Raw genomic sequence first — 21,681 nt, 5'->3', positions numbered from 1 at the left:
GGCTCCGAGCTGTCAGCACAGAGCCCGATGCGGGGCTCGAACTCGTGAACCACAAGATCATGACCTGAGCCGAAGTTGGACACTTAACCGACTGAGCCACCCAGGCGCCCCTCGTCACTGATTTTTAAAATGAGGTTTCTTGGGGGGACATCTGGGTGGCTCAGTCGGTTAACTGTCAACTTCAGCCCAGGTCATGATCTCACTGTTGGTGAGTTTCAGCCCCCTGTTGGGCTCTGTGCTGTCAGTTCAGAGCCTGGAGCCTGCTTCGGATTCTGTGTCTCCCTCTCTCTCTCCGACCCTCCCATGCTCACACTCTGTCTCTCTCGCTCTCAAAAATAAATAAACATAAAAAAAAAATTAAAAAAAAAAAGAGTTGGATGCTCAACTGACTGAGCCACCCAGGAGCCCCTATTAGGTTTATTATTATTTTTTAATAAATTTTTAAAAATGTTTTTCATTTTTGAGAGACAAAGGGAGACAGAATGAATGCGAGTGGGGGTGGGGGAAGAGAGAGAGGGAGACACAGAATCCGAAGCAGGCTCCAGGCTCCGAGCTGTCGGCACAGAGCCCGACGCGGGGCTTGAACCCACGAACTGCGAGATCATGACCTGGGCCGAAGTTGGACGTTCAACTGACTGAGCCACCCAGGCACCCCTATTAGGTTTATGCTTAAGCGCGATGTAATTTTGCTGCCGTTATACAAGATACGTTAACAATTACATTTGACGAGACTGGCCTGAGGACGCGCCATGCCCTTCTCTCTCGCCGCCTTGCTGAGTGCTCGTGTGCATTCTCACAGGTTGTCTGTGGAGCCTTTGGTGTTGTCTGTGTTGGCACTCACACCTGTGATGAGTTCATCTTCCTTTCCATTCATTCATTCGGCGTATCGTTCATTCATTCATTCTCTTGCACCCACCTTGGCCTCCGACACAGTATGGAGGGAAATGGTGGCGGTGGGGACCACTGGTGAGTACTGTGTTTGCTGTTGGGGCTTTACAGACGCCCTTCAGTGGTTTAAAGGAAGCACCAGTCTCTTCTGTGTTTGTCAAGAGTCTCTAAAGTTTGTTTTTTTCTGAGAGGAGGACAGAGAGAGGGAGAGAGAGAGAATCCCAAGCAGGCTCCATGCTGACAGCGGTGAGCCTGACGACTCAGGGCTTAAACTCACAAACCGTGAGATCACGGCCTGAGCCAAAATCTAGGGTCGGTCGCTTAACCGACTGAGCCCCCCAGGCACCCCAAAAGTCTTTATTATGAAGGACTACAGAATCTTATTGAATCTTTTTCTCTATTGAGATGCACATATGCTTTCTAAACAACATGTGGTGGCCTTCCTGTTCCGCAGGGACTGGAGGGACTGAAGGACTTGGGGCTCGGGGCGGCCCTAACCTTCATCACCAGTGCTTCTTGGGGATGGTCAGAATTTCAGAGGCCCTGCTGGTGAGCGTGGGGGTCGAGGGCCAAATGCGAGTGCAGCCCAATGTTGGTTGGGGAAATAGAAACCTCCGGTGTTACGTGAAGCTGTGGGAGCAGGTGCGTGTGCACAGCAGTCCAGCTCAGAAGAGGAGCCAGGGAGGGAGGGGGACGCGTGTGCACTCACACACACGTTACCCACCGGCAGGGAGGCCGAGGGTCGCCGGCCACTGTGACCATCCCGTGGCTGGAGCAGGAGCGTGAGGAGGCGTCCGCCCGGCGGGGCCGTGGATGGCCCAGAGCCTGGAATGTTCCAGGCTGGCTCCTGTCCCCCCCCCAGTCTGTGGGCTAGGGGTGGGCCGCTTGCGGGCGGCCGGGTAGGTGTGCACAGGCCCCTGGGCTCCGTGGCCAGCGGGCGGGCCGGTTGGGCTGGTGTCCTTGCTGTGTCCAGGGCTGGAGAATGTGGCGGTGTCGCTGGGCGGGCGTCAGGGGCCACATGGTCTTGCTGGAGGGTGTCGTTTGAGAACAAGACAAGGCACTCCAGCTCTCTCAGACACAGTTGGTGTTTAATCTTTGCCTCAGGGAACTCTTTGCCGGTTTTCCTAGGATTTCCTTGGAAGGGGGCAGAAGGGTGGCCTTTCGGGCTCCAGTGGGGAAGGAGGGCGGGTCTGGGCAGGCTTTCCGCTGGCCCCGCTGGCCGAGGGGAGCCCTGGATGGGTGCCTGTTGGCATGGGGGCCTCGGGCCGGCCCGGCAGCCGCAGGGCACTGAGCCCGGAGCCCAGATGCTGCCGGGCTCCTAGTTCATCGCTGGAAGAAGAGTCTGGAAACATTGGTGTGGCTTCCTTAAGCGGGCTTGTTGACCGCGTGTGAGCTGTCCCCAGCGGCCGTCCGCAGTGTCCCGGGCACTTTTGGTTGGGACAGGCGTGAAGCCTGCCTGGGAGCTGGCGCCCCTGCCCCGCTGCTTCCCTCCTGGCCCCAAAACAGCCTGTTTCGGGACCGGGTCACCAGCGTGCATCTCCGTGCGGTCAGACTTCTGGACTCCTGTCCCCGCATTGTGCAGTCGGTCCTTGGAATAAACGAAAAGCAGGGCAACAAATGTTCCCGGGAGAAATTCTGGGTGATCCCGGAGAAGCCGGAGGCGCCCGTGTTTTCCTTGCGGCTCTGCACCCCCTTGGGTGAGGCCCCACCCCGGCGGTTACAAGGCGTCTCCACGGGAGACGGCTCCTTCCGGCCCGTAGGCCACGGCGGCTTCCGGGCGCCCTCCACTCCTCTCCCCTGACTTGGTTCATGGCTCGGCTTTAAGGAAATCGTTCTTGAAGTGCCTTTTAAAATATTCCACTCCCCAACCCCCTTTAGCATTAACCTTACTTAGCCAGAGCAAATATCTTCCTTGATATTTTCCCCGCCTTTGGATAACATCATGCAAAATAAAGCAGATTTTTATTGCGTCCTTCACTCTTGTTTTTACTTTTGTTTTTAACCGAGGTGAAATTTACAGCACATGAAAGTGTCCAGGAGGCGCCTGTGGCTCAGTCGGTTGAGCGTCCGACTTCAGCTCAGGTCACGATCTCGAGGTTCGTGAGTTCGAGCCCTGCGTCGGGCTCTGTGCCGACAGCTCGGAGCCTGGAGCCTGCTTCGGATCCCGTGTCTCCCTCTCTCTCTGCCCCTCCCCCGCTAGCTCTGTCTCTCTCTGGCTCAAAAAGAAATAAACATTAAAAAGAAGAGATAAAAAGAAAGAAAGAAAAGAAAGAAAGTGTCCGTGTCAGGGTGGACAGCTCAGTGGGGCTCAGTACGTTCTCAGTGTCGTGCATCCGCCCCGCCTCCCAGCTCTGCACACGTCTGTCCCCCGCCAGAAGGCCTGTGCCCATCCGGCACTCACTGCCCGTTGCCTCGGCACCCCGCAGTTCGGTTTCTGTCTCTATGGTTCCACCTGATCCAGAAATTTCCTAGAAATAAAATCATACAATATGTGGCCCTTTCCTTCTGACTTTTTTTTTTTTTCCAATTTTTTTAACGTTTATTTATTTTTGGGACAGAGAGAGACAGAGCATGAACTGGGGAGGGGCAGAGAGAGAGGGAGACACAGAATCAGAAGCAGGCTCCAGGCTCCAAGCCATCAGCCCAGAGCCTGACGCGGGGCTCGAACTCACGGACCGCGAGATCGTGACCTGAGCTGAAGTCCGACGCTTAACCGACTGAGCCACCCAGGTGCCCCCTGACTTTTTTTTTTTTTAATGTGTATTTATTTTGAGAAGAGAGAGAGAAGAAAGGGGAGAGAATCTTAGGCAGGCTCTGTTCTGTCAGCACAGAGCCTGATGCGGGGCTCGAACTCACAAACTGCAAGATCATGACCTGAGCAGGAATCAAGAGTCTGCCACTTAACCAACTGAGCCATCCAGGCGCCCCCCGCCCTCCACCTGACTTCTTCACTGAGCACAGTGTTTGAGATTTACCCGTGTTGTGGCCTGAATTCCTTTTTAGGGCCGAACGATACCACGTGCGTTGTGGACATATGCATTGTGTCTATCCGCTCGTCTGTTGCTGGACACTCGGGTTTCCCCCTTTGTGGCCGTTGTGACTGATGTTGTTATTTGTGCGTGAGTTTTGGTGTAGATACACGTTTTCAAGTCTTTCGAATTCCGCCAGGGAGTGGGACCCTGGGTCATCTGTTAATTCTCTGGTTAACTGTTCGAGGAACCAACTCTCAGCTCTTAGCTGGAGGCTCCTTATCTTGACCAGAGCGCCCTTTCGCCACGTCTCAGCCCACGGCTTCTGGAGCCACTCGGAGCCGAACAAAAACCTTCCCCTTTGGGCTGTGGGGCCCGTTAACGATTTCACCTTCAAGAGGGTTCCCGCAGCTTGGACGTGGTGAGCGAGGTCAGGGTCGGGGAGGGGTTGTGAGCCGCAGAGCCCGGCCGCCCCCTCCGAGCGGGTGGGCTCGGCCCAAGTGGGGGACCAAGGGAAGGGGTGAGGGTGGGGGGGCTTGAAGGGAGAGAGGGCCGAGCACCTGCCAAGGTTAACGGGGAGGGTGCCTGCTGTGACCGGGGGCTGGGGGCTCTGTGGGGGTGTGACCGTCCCCCAGGTAGGTGTCAGGATGTGGGGAGGGCGTGGGGCCTGCAGGGCAGGGGCAGAGGGAAGGCAGCAGTGGTGGAAGTTCTAGGGGCGAGGAGGACTCAGTTTCCAGAGGAGGAGACACCCGGAGTGTGGGCTGCCTTAGGGGGTTGTAGGACCCTCCCTCTCGGTTGTCAGACTGAGGTCACATGGCACGTGGGGAGGAGGGAGGGGCTGCTGGCTCCGCTCTCTTTACCCCCCACCCCCTGACGCCAGGCCCGGCAGCATCGGCTGCCTTCAAGTTCACTGCCAGATGACCCCTGGGCATGTTGAGAGCACGTGTGAGGGGCGTCTGGATGTTGGTAAGACACCTGAGGGCCCCTCCTCTGTGGACGGGGCGGGGGAACAGCCTCTTGGTGGCCGGTCTGCGTGCCGGGTCTGACGCTGGCCTTTGCCCCGCAGTCCCCCACACACGTGTCACCCCGTTCCCACGAGGAGAGCCCGCATCCCGAGACGAAGGCTCTAGGTGTGGCTCTTGCCGCCCAGAGAGGAGAAGCCGGACGCCCTCCGGGTAGCAGGGCAACACAACTCCCCTCTTGTCTGCCTTCAGTCTGGCCTCAGAGACACGGCCAATGCCGCTAGGGAGGCTCCTGAAAACCACTTCAAAGTCCCCCGGCTTCGGGTGGGAGCCCCGAGCAGCCCTACCTGTTGTGAGGCCTCAGGAGAAGGGGGGCAGGATGAGGGACGGCATACAGCCTTTGTCTCAAACCTGCCGGACTGGCAACCAGGGCCCTGGGGCTCCGGCTGTACCCTTCAGGCCTGGCAGGGCGTTGCCGTGGGAACCGGGGGTGTCTCCCTGAGCCCGAGGCGTGCATTGGGGTGGGGTGGCCTCGACCCCTCTTGGCACCGGCTTTGTCTTCAGCTGCCTGTCCCCAAGGCCCCGTGTGATCAGAAAGTGCCTTCTCCTCCTCTGTGTGCTTGCGAGGTCCTCCCAGGCCAGGTGAACAGTCCTCTGGGCCCCCATCCACCATCGGTAGGGGTTCAGTCCAGTCAGTCCGGGGCTGCCACTTGCTGCCCAGGGGACCTCGGCTGGGCTTGTTGGTCAGCCTCTTTGCTCCTCGGTGTCCTCCTCTGTGGAGGGCCAGCAGGGGTGTCCCTCGCAGGCTGTGACAAAGACTGAAGGGGTAGTACTGGGCAAGACGTTAGAAGGCAGCGGTGGGGCCCCATGTGTGCACGGACCACTCACTCCGTGGGGGTGTTTCTCCTGCGTCCACCCCAGAGGCCAGCAGCACTGAGGACCTCCATCCGCCTCTGGAGCCCTGTCTCCCCCCACCCTACATGTCCGTCTGTCCCGGGTGGATCAGCGTGCCCTCAAGGTCAAGCTCACTGGGACCCTCTGGATGCGGTGTTTTTTTGGAGACAGGGTCTGTGCAGATGTGATCAGGTAAGCTTTGAGACGAGGTCACCGTGGCTCGGAGTGGGCCCTCGCCCAACGACCGGTGAGGGGACTCTGGACACAGACCGGCACGGGGAGGAGGCCCCAGGCCGACCAGGCGGAGATCGGTGAGGTGCACCTGCCGGCCCAGGAGTGGCTCGGACCCCCGGCCGCTGGGAGAGAGCCGGGGGACAGACTCTCCCGCGGAGCCTCCCTGTGCAACCAGCCTGTGACACCTCGACCTCAGACTTCTGGCCTCCAGACCGAGGATAGGTGCGGTGTAAGCCGCGTAGCCTGTGGCACCCAGGACACTGACGCACCCTTCTGCCAATGACATGCCAGGCCTTGCCTCTTGTTCGCTTCGTGTGCCAAGAAGTTGTTTCGTCTCCAACTGCGCGACGACTGCCATCCCTCCGTGGACACCCACCTCCCCGCCGCCTCCCGGGGGCGCCCTGGCACCAAGTCTCGCAAACGCGGCTCCGTCCCGTGTCCCCGGCAGGCCCCCGGCTCCTTGAAGGCCGCGGCGTGACCTCTCCCCGCAGCGTCTGGGCCCGCCACAAGGGACGTGATCGTAGAGGACGGTGAACCTCTCCAGCAAAGCCAGAGGGGTGGACAGGCCCGGACCTCCGTGGAGACCCGTGAGGCTCTCGCGTTGCCGATGGCTTTGCGGGAAACACGGCCGGTGAGCGTCCCGCAGCCGTGGCACGTTCTGGCCATCTGTTCTGTCTCTCTCCTGCTATGTCTCGGGGACAGCGAGGCGACTCGCGTTTGCCAAGGAAAGCAGCGGAAATGGCACTGGCCGGATTTGGGGGCGCCGCCACCCTGGCTTGAAGCTGTCGTTCACAGCCGCGGAAGAAATGCCTGCGGCACAGGCTGGGGAGAGCCCCCGGCAAGCTCCGTGCCTTCCGGAATAAAAAGGGGCTTTTGAACGATAAACCCGATGGATGTGCGTGCCGGGAAATAAAAAGATACGGGGAAGTATAGAGAGGAAAGTAAAAGTCACCGGATATCAGCAACCTGACATTCCTAGGACCTCTCAGCCCTCAAAAGTGTCAGGGTCGTTGGGGCCCCTGGGTGGCTCAGTCGGCTGAGTGTCCGACTTGGGCTGAGGTCATGATCTCGTGGTTCATGGGTTCGAGCCCCGCGTCGGGCTCTGTGCTGACAGCTCGGAGCCTGGAGCCTGCTTTGGATTCTGTGTCTCCTCCTCTCTCTGTCCCTCCCCTGTTCATGCTCTCTCTCTCAATAATAAATAAGCTTTAAAAAAAAAAAAAAAAAGTGTCAGGGTCGTCCAAAGCAAGGGGAGTCAGAGAAGCTGTCCCAGCCCAGAGGAGCTAAGGAGACGGGACAGCTAACTGTCGTGTGGGGTCCTGGATGGGGGCCTGGACGGGGTCCTAGACCAGGAAAAGGGCAGGAGGTGAAACTAAGGAACTCGTGTAATAGTAATAGGGGAAACTGAGTGCCGAGTGTATGGGAACTCTGTACCGTCTTCTCAGTTTTGCTGTAAATCTAAAACCGTTCTAAAATAAAAATCCAGGGGTGCCCGGGAGCTTCTGACTTGATTTCAGCTCAGGTCATGATCTCACGGTTCGTGGGTTTGAGTCCCATGTCGGGCTCTGAGCTGACAGTGCAGAAGCCAGCTTGGGATTCTCTCTCTCTCTCTCTCTCTCTCTCTCTCTGTCTCTGTCTCTCTCCCTCCCTCCCTCCCTCCCCCTCTCTCTCTGCCCCTCCTCTAGGCACTCTCTCCCTGTCTCTCTCAAAATAAATAAATAAACTTTAAAAGTAAAACAGGGGCACCTGAGTGGCTTAGTCAGTTGAGCGTCCGACTTCGGCTCAGGTCATGATCTCGCGGTTTGTGGGTTTAAGCCCCACGTTGGGCCCTGTGCTGACAGCTCAGAGCCTGGTACCTGCTTCTGATTCCGTGTCTCCCTCTCCCTCTGCCACCCCCCACTCATGCTCTGTCTCTCTCAAAAATAAACATCGAAAACAAATTAAAAATACAACAAAATAAAAATTGGTTTAAAACAAATTCAGCGACTCAGGCAGAACCACTGTCAACATCACCGATACTTTGCTCTCCTTCCCGATAGATCTCTGGGCTCATGTACAATAGCTTCTTTTGGTCTGTGTGAGAAAGTAACTAGTTTTTCCCCTAGCATCCTGCTGTCAGATCTGCCCCGCTGTCACCGCTGGGGTTTAGCAGGCAGCGCCCTGTGGTTGGTTTCCACGGGCCCCATGTATGGGCAGTCAGGTGCCTGTGGCGGCCTAGGAACCCAGCCCAGACGACATAAGTTCAAAGCAAGGCCGTTGTCTCCCAGAACCTGGGGTGTCCAGGAGGATCCCTGGTCTGAAAGAAGCTGACCGTGAGATCCACATGAGGCACACGTCTTGTTTCCCAGCACGTTCGACGTTAGTTAATAGTTAATGCCATTTTCTGGCCACGTTCCCCCTCTGTCCCTGAGCGGAGACGTCTGCTCTTGGAACATGGCTCCCTGTTCGTGGGCATTCCTCGGTGCGGTGCCCTCCTGGCTGCCCGCGGGTGGGTGGTTTAAGATGAAAAGGATGTTTTCGTAACACGTGCCACCAGAAAGTAAGCAAACAATATCCAGTATCTTGTATTATGATTGTGGGCATATGGAAAGGGAGGGAAGGAAGGAAGGAAGGGAAGAGAGGGGAGGGAGGGAGGAAAGAAAGAAGGAGCGTGGAAAGCTAGAAAGGGAAACAAGACCTCACCAAAAAAATAGCTTCGATGGGAAAATGGAGTTTCGGATGCTGTTTGCGCACGTGTCTTGGGGTTGAGAGGTGAGACTGGAAATCATCCTTCTTCCCTGCCCCTCCCTCCCTGTGTGTCCCCCCCCCCCCCCCCCCCCGCTCCCACGAATGTTTATCTGGCAGCTTCTGAGTGCCAGCAGCTGGTGCAGCAGGGTCAAGACCTGCAGGTTCTCAGTCCTCATGGGCTCACGGAGGGAGAGATGTAAACCACAAGAAATCAGGTTATGCCACTTCTGGGTGGGGAAAGTAGGCGGTGGCAGAGCATAGATGGGGGACTTGGAGGTCCCCTGTGATGAGAGACATTCAGCTGCGACCTGGATGGCCGAGGGAGCACCCACCAGCCAACAAGGAGGGCGGTGCTCTAGGCAGAAGACAAGGTGTGCAAAGGCCCTGGGGCAGGAAGAGGGAGCAGGGTGGCAGGTGGAGGGTGATGGGGACACGGGGGACCACCAGATGGGGTAAGAGGTGTGTGTTTTATTCTGGAAGCCCCTGGGGGCCCTGAGGGAGTGGCATGATGAGGGGGGCATTGTAGGATGACTGCAGTGGGAGGGGAACCCCAGACTGCTACAGGTCCAGCCCACATTCCAGGGAGGGGAATAGATGCTCCTCTTGGGGGGGACCGACCTGCATGTGGGGTTGGGAAGAAAGGACAGCGCTCTGCCACAACGTGCTTTGCCACTTTCTTTTGCCTTACTTTACTCCTCCTGACTGTTCTGGCCCCCGGCCCTTTGCACGGGAGCAGCGGGCATGTCTGGCCACTGACTCCGGTCCATTTGTGCTCCGTTGAAGCTGTAGCCAGAACGAGCCCTCACCTCGCGGGCTCCCCACCCCGAGGTGATGCCAGTATCATTTCCACTGTCGAATTCGGCCCTGCTGGGTTTTCATGGGGACTGGATGGGATGGAGCAGTGACAGCACTCCGTGCCCAGCTTGCTGAGCAGCGGTGCCTTCGCTGGGGTGAACTGGGCTCCCCTCCAGGGACGATGCCGATTTTCTCAGGATCTCAGGTTTGCTGTGGTCGTCAGAGGGAGCACCCGGGAGCACTGTGACCTCGGGAGCAGTTACGTTTTCTTGTGTGGACAGGTTTTGTGACTCGGGGTCCCTCCCAAAGTGGCTTGTGGCTCTCAAGGGCCCGAGGAAAACAGGCCCAGCGTGCAGAAGCCTCGATGCCTCTATTCCCCGTGGTTTTAGGCTTTGTGCCTCCGTGGGGACTGTGCTGGGGCCACGGCGACAAGGTGGCCTCCAGATTGCGTCATTTGACCTGCCCTCTCAGTGGTCCCGGCTTCCTGGAAACAAGCGGGGAAGGGCTCCCCGCCATGGCTCCTGCCCCTTGGCGGGGGAGGCCCGTCAGGCGTGGGCCGCGAGAGGGTGGGAGAGGGTCCTTGCCTGGCAGGGGCTCACTGGCCTGCACAGATGGCCCTGTGCCCCATGGGGGTGTGCTCGTTGGGGGCACAGGTACAGGGACCCAGAATCTGAGCTGAGCCAGAGGGATATGAACTTTGCTGGGTTTTTCTCAGGGTCCCATAGCACATTTGAGGCAGGGCCTGGGAGGCAGGTGAAAACCCCCTGGGTGGGGGTGCTTGCACCTGTCAGGGTGCCGGGAAGGCCGATGGTCCCACCCCACAACCACCCTGGGGAGAGCCCCTGGGGCCAGCCCTTGGGTGACTCCCCTGATTCTGGGCTTAGAACGGCCTAACCAAAACATCCCATCCCTTTCCCGTCTCGCAAAATCCTAAGTAGCTGGTTTCATGGTTGGCTGACCCGTGTCGGGTGAGGTGCAGCCCTGTCTTGTACGTGTCTTTGTAAAGCAGCATTTGCCGAGCGTCCGCCATGTGCTGGGCACGTGGGGATGAATAGGGTGCAGCTCAGCACAGAAAACCCTTCAACGTGGCGTGGACCAAGGCCGTACCTGGACGGCAGCATCCTGGACGCCGTGGGGTCTGGGCTGGGCTGTGGGCGGGTGGGATCGGAGTGGGGGCTCCCGGGGTCTGAGACGGGTGCAGAGGTGGTAGAAGGGGGCTCAGTGGCCCCACGTGTCTGGAGCGGAGCGTGCGAGGCGGGGGACCCAGGTGGCGAGGGGCTGGGTCGCGGTGGCCCTGGGATGTCCTGCTGAGTGGTTGGGGGTCCGCGGGGTTCTTTCGAGCAAGACGGACTCAACCGTTGCTGTGCTTTGGGGAGCTGGGCGTGGAGGGAGAGGAATGGGGGGCCCGGGAGGCAGGGGTCAAGGCGGCGGTCGCGGTGGGGGCAGGGCGTGGGGCTCGCTTCGGCCGGCCGCTCCCGGGTGGGGCTGGCGGGGACCCGGAGCCCGCGTGACCCCGACCCTCCTTGTGTCCACAGACGGCATCCACAGCGTCGTCGCGCTCTGCACCCTGCGGGTCACCATCATCACGGACGATATGCTGACCAACAGCATCACCGTCCGCCTGGAGAACATGTCGCAGGAGAAGTTCCTCTCCCCGCTGCTGTCCCTCTTCGTGGAGGGCGTGGCCACGGTGCTGTCTACCACCAAGGACGACGTCTTCGTCTTCAACATCCAGAACGACACGGACGTCAGCTCCAACATCCTGAACGTGACCTTCTCGGCCTTGCTCCCCGGCGGCGTCCGAGACCAGTTCTTCCCGTCGGAGGACCTGCAGGAGCACATCTACCTGAACCGCACGCTGCTGACGGCCGTGTCCGCCCAGCGCGTGCTGCCCTTCGACGACAACATCTGCCTGCGGGAGCCCTGCGAGAACTACATGAAGTGCGTGTCCGTGCTCAAGTTCGACAGCTCGGCGCCCTTCATCAGCTCCACCACCGTGCTCTTCCGGCCCATCCACCCCGTCAACGGGCTGCGCTGCCGCTGCCCGCCCGGCTTCACGGGCGACTCCTGCGAGACGGAGATCGACCTGTGCTACTCCAGCCCCTGCGGCGCCCACGGCCGCTGTCGCGGCCGCGAGGGCGGTTACACCTGTGAGTGTCTGCAGGATTTCACGGGTACGTGTCGCGCTCCCCGGGCCCCGGGCGGGGTCGCACGCGGGGGCCCTCGCCGGCTCCCTCGGTCCACTCCCCTGCCCGGCGCCAGTCCGCGGCCTCGGCGCTGACGCCGGGAGCCGCACCTCCGTAGCCGGCGGGCGGGCGGGCGGGCGGGCGGGCGGCGGGCTGCCTGACGAGCCCTCCCAGGTCCCTGATGACCGCGTGTGACTGGAGTCGCCCTCTTTCCGAGAGCGATTACGGCGAGAGGGCCACCTGGAAAGCCACGTGCGTGAGATGACACGCGCTTCCTTAGGCGGCTTCAGGTTGGAGGCACTTCATTCCGGGCTTTGGGTTTAACCGGCTGCTGTGAACAGGGTGACTGGGATGGAGATCATGGGCCGCTCATCACGCGGGTCTGGAGAGACGGTGTCGGTGTTTCACGCCCGGTGGTCGCTGTAGAGGTTACGTCTCCTCCGCCTTGAACGTACACTTGCCCTGAGACGTCCCGACTCGTCGCGAAGGCGAATTGCTCCCCAGGCAGCCGGCGGTGGGTGTTTAGAAATAGGGAGTCAGAGCAGCACGGGTGTGCACGTCCTGGCCTTGGCCTTCGATCGCGTGTTGCCTAAGATCGTGGCCCGTTTGAAAAACAAGTTTCCGGTGGCCTGAGAGCGGTCTGGCGTTTTGGGGAAGCCGTCTAGGATTAGGTGGGACCTCGTTCATACCGGACGTAGCTTCGCGATTCCAGTACGGACTGTGGCCCCGGTTATCCTGTTTAGTATAAACAGCCGAAAAATCGTTATCCGCTTGTGTGGGACGTGGCACAGTTTATGGAGCTTAGCACGGGGGTTAACAGCATCAGCCGGTGTGCGTTAAGCGGGAAGAGTAAACCCAGGGTGGGGGGCACAGTGGGAGGAAGACGGCCGTGCCTGGCGCTCTGAGTCAGAAGAGGAGGAAAGGCGCCAGAGAGAGGCCGTTTGGCAGCCTGAGGAGGTGGGTGTTACCGTGTCTGAGCCCCAGCCTGGTTATAATCCGGAGTACGGCGTGGCAAGAAAGGCACCTGACCGCCTGCCCTGTGTCTTCCCCTCCTCCCCATGCCTGTTTGTAGCTGGCTGGCTGTCCGTCTGTTTTGTGGGGCTCCAGAAGGGTCTGCCCCGCTGGCTCGGAGTGTTAACCCTGGACTCCTGGCTACACTGGGGCATGGTGGTGGGCCCGGACGGGAGGCTCAGGAGACCCCTGCCCCCGCAGTTCCTGCCTACGTTGTCGGGGCTCTGGCTGTGCCCACAGGCCTGAACCAGGCTCCCCTCTCCCCCGCTCCTCCCTGCCCTGGGTTGTGGTGGGTGCTCACCACACGGTCCCGGCGTGCCCCGACCTCTCCTTCCCTGAGCACCGTGACCAGCTGGGCTCTCGGCTTCTCCTGAAGCGGCTGACCAGGTGTGCCAGCGCTGGTGACGGGGAGGCCTCCCCCGTGAGCTGCTGTCCCCTCCCCCCTCCCTTGCCCGTGGCCTAGACGGGGAGTGCTTCCTCCCATGACTTCAAGTGGTGATGCTGTGGCTCTTGACCCTGGGAAAGGGCTGGTGTGCTCTAGGGACTCAGCTGGTGTTCAATTACTCCCTTGCCCCACGAGTATTAATGGAGTGCCTACTGTATGCCCGGCCACTGCACACATCAGACCTGCCCCTGCCCAGTCGGGTGGGGCACCTTTGGTTGTCTGCGTGATTGGCCCTTTCACTGATCAAGACACGTGGCAGTGGGGACCAGGTAGGGGACAGTCCCTCAGGCACCCTCTGCTCTCTGATGGAGGCCTAGGATGGGGTCTAAGGTGAGCGGGGAGACCAGCTCCGCCTCGGGGGCCACAGCAGCAGGCCTGGGTTCCAGAAGTCCCGGACGTAAGCCCAGGGCCATGCCTGGGCTGGGTAAACCGTGGCTGCTAGGGACCGGTGGATTCTCTCCGAAGAGGGATCGACCTGCTGCACGGAAGGGACTTCCAAAGTTCTTAGATTTCGTTTTCATCACGGGAGTCATTGCTAGAGAAATAATGACCGGAAACGGCCCGGCGTGTCATTGCCAGAAGATCCGCTGAGAGGCCGTGATTGGCGTGGGACTCATCTGAGTGTCTCTGGCCCTGAAATCATCATCTGTGTTTCCCTCGGAGATAAGACGGGCCCAGACTGATTGTTTGGACTCAGTCCCCCTTCCTCCGTCTCTCCCTTTCTCCCTTTGAAGCCCCCCTCCTCTTGCGGGAGGTAATTGCGTTCATTTGCTGGTGCTGAAGGCTGCCTTGTCGTCGAGGGGGTTTTGTTACTTGCCCCTGGGTAAGCCGAGCCCAGGCCTCCGTGGGGAAGTTGGAAGCGGCCCAAGGCCCCCGGAGGACCCCGGCTTCCTGTGCTGCCGATGGACAGGAGACGGGCTGGATGAAGGAAGGTGTCAGTTAATGTCAGACGAAGCTCCCTGAATTTGGTGCTGGAGAAAACACCCCCAGCAGCAATCCTGCGTTTTCTTAAATCCATGCTGGCCTGAGAGAAGGACCAAGGCCCCAGTGATGGAGGGCTGTGCGCTGGGGCGGTAGTCGGGGTCCGCAAGTGACCCCACTCTGAGAGCAGCAGGACATTATGGCTGAAGGCGTCATGGTCGCCGTCCTGATTTCCTCTAGAACTCAGCAGACGTCTGTTCTCGGCCCCTCGGTGTCTTGGGTTGTGAACAGCGGGGTTTGGTTTTGGCTAAATCCCCCCAAAGGTCGCCGCCCCATCCTTCCAAATCCTCGCTTCTGCACCTGTTGCCTGCTGCCATCATCTCCCTCAGACTCCGCCTCAGCGTCGTCCCCTGCTCTGGAAGGTTCTAGAAGGTTTCCTGACTTCCTCGGTGCTATGTTTATGTGTTGGTTGCTCTGCTCTCACCTTGGGTGTGATCCCCTCATTTTCCCTGCCTCTCAGGACAACGGTAACTTAGGGCTAATATTCACCAGCCTTCGGTGCGCTGTGCTGTTCTAGATGATTCCACATGTGTTACCCTAGTCCCCACATCAGCAACATGGCCCCGTCTGTAAGCGGAGAGACCGAGGTGCAGAGCAGCACAGTGTCTGGCCCAGCCGTTCCAACCGGGGTGATTCTGCCCCCGGGGACAGCAGGGGGTGGGATGGGGGGGTGGAGGCCACACGTGCTGCCCACATGCGCCGAGGACGGCCCCACACAGACAGCGGTCCCGCCAGCGTGTCTGCGGGAGCGCAGAGCCACCGACTGCCTGATGAGTGCAGGTTCCCCCAGGTCTTCCTGGATGTCACCTCCCTGCCTCCACACGTGTCCCCTCCTCTCGTGCCCATTCCCCGCTTCCGCCCCCTGCTCGGCACTGGATGGCCACAGCACCGGGCACACAGAAGGTGCTCATGCACACACCACGGGGTCGGGGTTCACTGGCCTGGCCTGTTCCTCCCTGTAGCCAGAGGAGGCGTCCTGGAGGCTCCTTCTGTACGGTGCCCGGTGCTCAAAGCAGTGCCTCTGCTGCTCTTGTCACTGCGCTGGAGGGGACGCGGGGGGACGGGGTGGCGCTAAGGTATTTATGACTCTGTCCCGCTGGTGTGAGAGCTGGCCCGGCTCCAGTTCTCACAGCACAGCTATGTGCGAACGCGGGCTGGCAGGCCTCCCCCTCCTCCCATACATGCATCTTCTCGTCGCGGAGAACGAGGTGATTTATCATCACAGATGAACGTCTGCCCACGGGGTACATTCCTGAGAAGGCAGCGACTTTGATAGCCCGGGGGGCAGGGGGAAGGCTTTCCTCCGCGCTCTGCCTGTCAGAGGGGAGGCCTGGCTGTGGCCCGGGACCTAGACCGTCAGGGTGCGCCCCCACCTTGGCCGCCCTGGCTGAGTCTTCTTCGTAGGGTCCTGTTTGTTCTCGAGCGTACGATTTGTTTTAAGTGTATTTATTTCGAGAGGCAGAGAGAGCGTGAGTGGGGAAGGGGTGGAGACAGAGAACGTCAAGCAGGCTCCACGCTGTCAGCGCAGAGCCCGACGTGGGGCTCGAACTCACGAAACCGTGAGATCACGACCCGAGCCGAAACCGAGAGTCAGACGCTTAACCTACTGAGCCGCCCAGGCGCCCCTCTGGGCCTATGATTTTAGGTCCCTGGGCCGCTTGACTGGATTCAGAGGGTGTTTCAGCGAATACTGGAGAACAGCCCTGTCTCTGAGCGTGAAGCACCTGGTCGTCCCTGGGTCTTGGGGTCCCTGCTGCTGGACACTGCATCGAAATGGTTCTCCTCAGCATCGAAATAGGTGCTCCTTAGCAGAGATGTAGTCTGGGAATCACTGGGTCAGTAGCCACTTAGGAGTCTCGGTGATGCTGGGTTTAAGCTTTGTGCTAACTACCCCTGGGTGGAATGTCCCGTTTGTGCTGTGTGAGAGCCTTCCAGGGAACCTGACTGCCCCCCCGTGGTGGCCTCCCTTGGACTGGGGGCCCTGACTGTCCCCCAAGGTAGTCTCCCCTGGGCTGGGGTCCTGACTGCCCCCCATGGTGGCCTCTCCAGGGATGGGGCCCCTGACGGTCCCCCGTGGTGGCCTTCCCTGTGCTGGGGCCCCTGACTGTCCCCCATGGTGGCCTTCCCTGTGCCTCCCCTGCTGGGGGTCCCGACTGTCTCCCGTGGTAGCCTCCCCTGGACTGGGGACCCTGCCCCCTGTGGGGAACTCTCCAGGATGAGGACGTCTGCCTAAGCTCAAGGCCAGAGAAACTTCTGGTATACAAACCGAATCATCTTTTCTGTTCATGGAAAATATTTAAAATCACTTCTGGCACTTCTTGGATTCTGTTAAAAAAATGCACATTACCCCCAACTGCACGTTTTATCTTGAATTCTCCTGTCAGAGTCATGGTATTTCCGTCATCACGGGATGCACGAACGTGCTGCACGGTCCCAAGCAGAAACCCCGCGCCTCTGTGTAAAACTCTGTTCTGAGCTCCACGGCCGTCTGTGAGGGGAGGGGCGTCCACACCGTGCGGGAGAGGAGGTTCACCAGCTCCTGCCGCGGTTCACGGGATTGGAGGTCCCCTTGGAAGAATCGTCAGCAAGGCGAGTTTCGTCCTTAAACCAGGAAGTTCGTCATCATCATTCAAAGTGAAAGTCATTGGGGTGCCTGGGTGGCTCAGTCTGTTAGGCAACCGGCTTCGGCTCAGGTCACGATCTCCTGGTCAGTGAGTTCGAGCCCCGTGTCGGGCTCTGTGCTGACGGCTCGGAGCCTGGAGCCTGCGTCGGATTCTGTGTCTCCCTCTCTCTCTGCCCCTTCCCACTCACGTTCTGTCGCTGCCTCTCTCAAAAAGAAATACACATTGAGAAAAAAAAGAATACATGTTCTTTGTGGACATTGACAGGTCCCAAGGAACTGCCCCACGTCTCTAGCGCCACGCAGGAAGTGGAATTTGAACCATCTGGGGGCTGAGCTGCTATTTGTATGGACGACGGAGGTTTCTGTTAGCATTCTGGCTGAGTTTGGACACGCTGCTGTTTGAGAACTGGCTCGGTTTTCCTATGAGCTGATTCGGTGGTGAGGACACCGCTTCCCAGCCTCGGGGTATGCAGCTGCCGGGTTCACCTTCCGCCAGCAGGTTCTTCCCCAAGGTCACAGGACTGTGCCCAGACCCTCGGCCCTCCCCCCTCCTTCCCTCCCTCCCTCACCCTGTGGTGGCACGGCCAGCCCACTCACCACTCTGCCTGGGCCGGAGGGCCCTATGCCTCTGTCTCCAAGGGGTACAGGGCCCCCGTCTGTCCCCACCTGCACGTCTTCTCTCTAGGAGACCTCCCCACACCCACCCTCACCCCTACCCTCAGATACCCCTGGGTCATTAGAACCAGATCCTAGTCCTGTGTCTGAGACGTCATCTTGGGGCTCATTCTTGAGATACTGTAGACAGAGGCAGCTGCAGGCCCAGAAGGGCACACGGGGGGGCCCTGGATGGCCCCACCGTGGGGACTGTGAGTTCTCAGCGTGTGCTCAGGCCCCAGGGCAGTGTGAAGTCTGTGTCCCATCAGGACTGGCTGGGGGCCGGACTGTGCGGGTCAGGACCCTCTGCCAGGCTCTGCCTCATTCTGGAGCCTGGACACCTCCTGAGCCGCCACTGGTGTTCTAAGCCCACATCCCTGGCCTGTCCCCTGGCTCGGAGGGACCGTGACTTTGCTCCGGGGGGTTGGAAGTGCCCTGTTGAAGGGGCCAAGATGGTGTCCTGGGCACTCAGGCCCCGGTGGTCGGCTCAGCTGACCCTGCCTGGTCACCACGTGCGGGCAGGTGTCCGGGGCCCTCTGGTTGGCCTCCCCACCAGCTTTGGCAGCCGAGACCTGTGATGTTTACTTGCGCTGTGTTCATTTAGTGCCTGCTGGGTCCTCAGCCGCTGCCAGCCAGGGGCACCACAGCGGGCTCGTGCTGGGGGGCGCAGCTCCTGGTCCACTGAGGCTCAGGGAGATGCGGAAAGATTTAAGGGCTGCGGCTTTCTGTGGGCGACTGTCCCCAGGAAGGAGATGGCTCCGGAATCTGGCCGGTGTCCTTTGGCGTGAGGAGGGTTGGGTCAGTGTCCTGGGGCTTACCTGGGGGTGTAAAATAACCCTGGCAAGGCCCTTCCGTGTCTCCTGCAGCTCCTGGGGGCCTCAGGTGGCCCTGGGCTTGTGGCCACACCGCTCCCATCTCTGCTTCCGTCCTTGCACAGCCGGCCCCTGTCGCGTGAGGACAGATGTGAGGGCAGGGGGCTCACCCGGGTGATACGGGTCGGGTCTCACATCCCAGGACCCTTCATTCCATGCAATCTTTGCCCTATGAACCGATGCCCACAGCTTCGGGAAGTCGGAACCTGCACGTGTCTTTTCGGGGCCACTGGTTAGCTGACTTGAGGGTTGGTTATTTTCTGTGCCCTTCACCCTCTGATGGGCGTGAGGAGTGGGAAGGTGGGGAGAGCACCCCTTTCCTAAAAGGAGGGGTCCTCGGGTGTGGCTCGGGGCTGGCACTGGCTGGGCCGCCTTTCCATCCCGGGGAGTTTATTTTTTTTTTTTATTTTTTTATTTTTTTTTTTTTAATTTTTTTTTTTTCAACGTTTTTTATTTATTTTTGGGACAGAGAGAGACAGAGCATGAACGGGGGAGGGGCAGAGAGAGAGGGAGACACAGAATCGGAAACAGGCTCCAGGCTCCGAGCCGTCAGCCCAGAGCCTGACGCGGGGCTCGAACTCACGAACCGCGAGATCGTGACCTGGCTGAAGTCGGACGCTTAACCGACTGCGCCACCCAGGCGCCCCTCCATCCCGGGGAGTTTAGAACGCACACTGATTATTCCGGTTAGCCGGGTTTCAACCCTCAAACATGTCGGTGACTCCGGTAAGAAGAACCAAAGCGGTGGGTAAGCCAGAATCGTTTTCCTTTCCTGCTGGAATGCGTTTTTTATTTATATTCAAAAAAAAAAGAATGGGTGTGTCTGCAGTTCTGGGAAATTGCTTCAAAGACAATAATGAAGTCATTCGAGAAGGCTCAGAGAAGGCCCAACCTGGACAAGGTCTGGGCTTCCGGCTTCCCCTCCCTCCCGGCAGGGGGGGTCAGAGAGGGTGGGCGGCAGGTGTCTGGGCTCTCAGCAGAGGCCTTTCCTGGCAGCCTTGCCCCATGGAGGGGGAGGCTCCAGGGCAGAGCCAGTCACCTGGAGGTGAGAAAGTCAAACAAGGAGTGTGGGGGAGGGGGGGCTCCTAGTCCCAAGAAGTGAGTTAATAACCAGGAAATCACAGTACCAGCCTGCCAGGTGCTCAGCTCAGAGCTTTGCAGAATTAGCGCATTTCACCTTGATGCTGGCCTCCTGGGTGCTAGGGGCTGCTCCAGGGCAAGACACAGAAATCCTGCCTTCAGAGAGGGATTTGCAGCAGGGGAAACTGAGGCACCGGCCGGGGGCTTGCTCAGGAAGCCTCTGTCCCGGGGCAGCGGTGTTGCTCCCGAGGGGGGTGTTTGGTAGAAGGGGCCGCCGAGGCCCTGGGTGGGTGGAAGGATGAATGGGCATGTTTTCCCAGTGTTGAACCATTTCTGACGGAGACCCTCAAGTGTCCCCTGTCCCTTGTCTCCCGTCTCTGTGCTTCCCCCGAGGAACCGCGCTGCTGGATCACGTCTTGTTTGTTAAGATTTACCTTTGCAAAGTAACCTGACACCCACGGTGGGGACTGACGTTCGGTGTCCTTGTGTCTGAGGACCTGACTCTGAAGCCGTCCCTTGTTGGTGACTGTGGGGCCTGCACTCTCTCCGGACGCTCTGTCCTCCGTGCACCTTATCGATCTTTAATTCTGCCTAAACTTCAAGCTCCAAAGTGTCTTTTGTGCTTCAGACCCGACTTCTTCCCTCGCTGACTTTGAAAATACTGGTTTTTCTAGTTCAAAGCCCTTGGCTGTTTCTGAGGACAAGGAGGGAGCGAACTGTCCCTTTATTTACTGAGCAGCTTAAGTCATCAAATTTGTACGTGCCCTTCCCCTCCTGTCCAGGAGGGTCCGAGGGTCTCTGTCTGGCTGTGCCCCCCTCTCCCGGCTGGCTGGGGCTCCGTCACCTCTCTGGTCTCCGCCCGGAGCAGCCACGGGGCAAGTTCTGAAGCTTGCTCTCGGAGGTGCCGATTTACATCAGCCTCGCCCTGGTTCCAGCCCCGAACCTCCTCGCCCCTCCTGCCACGACCATCACACAGCCTCTACCCCACACACACACCAGACACACATCACACCCCAGAGACATACCTACACACACACATCTCACACATGCGCACACACACCCCACCTCGACGCCACCTGCTTGCCTGCCTGCTCTCTGTGCAGTGACACCGAGGTGCCCGGCTACGCCTTCCTCTTGCACAGACATCCTGCCCGACCGTGACGTCCCGGTGGCCAGGACCAGGGCTCTCCCGTCCCTCTGCTTGGGCCCCTTCTGGAGCCTAGTGGTCGCGCTGCCCCTCTGGCCACGATCCCCAGTCGTTCCGGCAAAGCCCAGTTCACAGGCTCCCGGACCCAGGCGTCCTCTCTTTCCTCCAGTTTCCTTATCTTTAAGGAACTTGCTTGTTACATACAAAAAATGATACATTTTATACACGGTGCTGGGCCTCCGTTTCTTCATCTGCAAGATGGTGACTAGAACAGTCCCCATGTGGGACGCCTGGGAGGCTCAGTCGGTTGAGAGTCCGACTTTCGGCTCGGGTCATGATCTCGAAGTTCGTGGGTTCGAGATCCGCGTCGGGCTGTGTGCTGACAGCTCAGCCTGGAGCCTGCTTCCGATTCTGTGTCTCCCTCCCTCTCTGCCTGCCTCTCCCTGCTTGTGCTCTGTCTCTCTCTCTCTCTTAAAAATAAACCTTAAAAAAATGAAAAAAAAAAAAAAAAGCAGAGTCCCCATGTCTGGGGATTAGAGTAGCAGTGATGGCCGGGCCTCACTGCCCTCCGTAACCCCGTGTTCCCCGCAGTCACCTTGCAGGCGAGCCCTTGGCTCCAGCCCTTGCCCGCTGGGGCCTCTCCTGGGGATTCAGCCACAGACTGAGTGAGGGTCTGTGGCTCAACACTGCAGGCCGGGGGCGAGCAGGCAGTGTCCCCTCGCTCCCAGCCCCAAGGCTGGTGTGGGACAGGCATCCGGTCACGGACATGTGCGTAAGGGGGCTGGAGGGGCCTCGGCTCCGGGGAGCTTCTGTTTCGTTGTTAAGGGGGGTCCTTCCCCAAATTTCTGCTTGGGGTTCTGCACCGGGGCCAAGACCAGGAGGCGGAGCCCTGTGTTCCTCACCTGCGGGGGGCTTGTGGTTCACTGTATGCATTATTGAGTGCGGCTATCGGTTTGCCCAGGTGAACCCGATCCTTGGCGTGGGGGTGGGGCTGGCACTCATCACGGTGGCAGGGGGTGGTGGAGGTGCATGGCAGGAGGAGGGGAGATTCTTCTCAGAGTCGGAATGACCCAGAGCGAGCATCTGACTCTGAGCAGGATGTCAGGATGTGAGAAGCCCAAACTTGACTTGAATGAGGACTCCCAGGAAAGGAACGATAAAGTTAATTCTGGACAGGAAGTGTGTCTGAGAACATGTGGGTTTCATTTTAATAGTG

The 21,681-nt window shown here is 59.3% G+C and overlaps 1 protein-coding gene across 2 annotated transcripts in view; it reads left to right on the top strand.

The window, feature by feature from the left end:
* Window positions 1-21,681, top strand: part of CELSR1 (cadherin EGF LAG seven-pass G-type receptor 1) — a 137,910-nt gene that overhangs the window by 42,247 nt on the left and 73,982 nt on the right. For both annotated transcript variants that reach the window (XM_078449300.2, XM_078449299.2), the window contains exon 2: window positions 11,002-11,640. In XM_078449300.2, the coding sequence (XP_078305426.2) occupies window positions 11,002-11,640 (639 nt within the window). The remainder of the gene's footprint in view (window positions 1-11,001; window positions 11,641-21,681) is intronic.

The sequence above is a fragment of the Panthera onca genome, chromosome B4 (genome assembly GCF_046562875.1).
Source record: "Panthera onca isolate mPanOnc1 chromosome B4, mPanOnc1 haplotype 2, whole genome shotgun sequence".
NCBI lineage: Eukaryota > Metazoa > Chordata > Mammalia > Carnivora > Felidae > Panthera > Panthera onca.
This window is presented reverse-complemented; position numbering and strand designations above follow the sequence as displayed.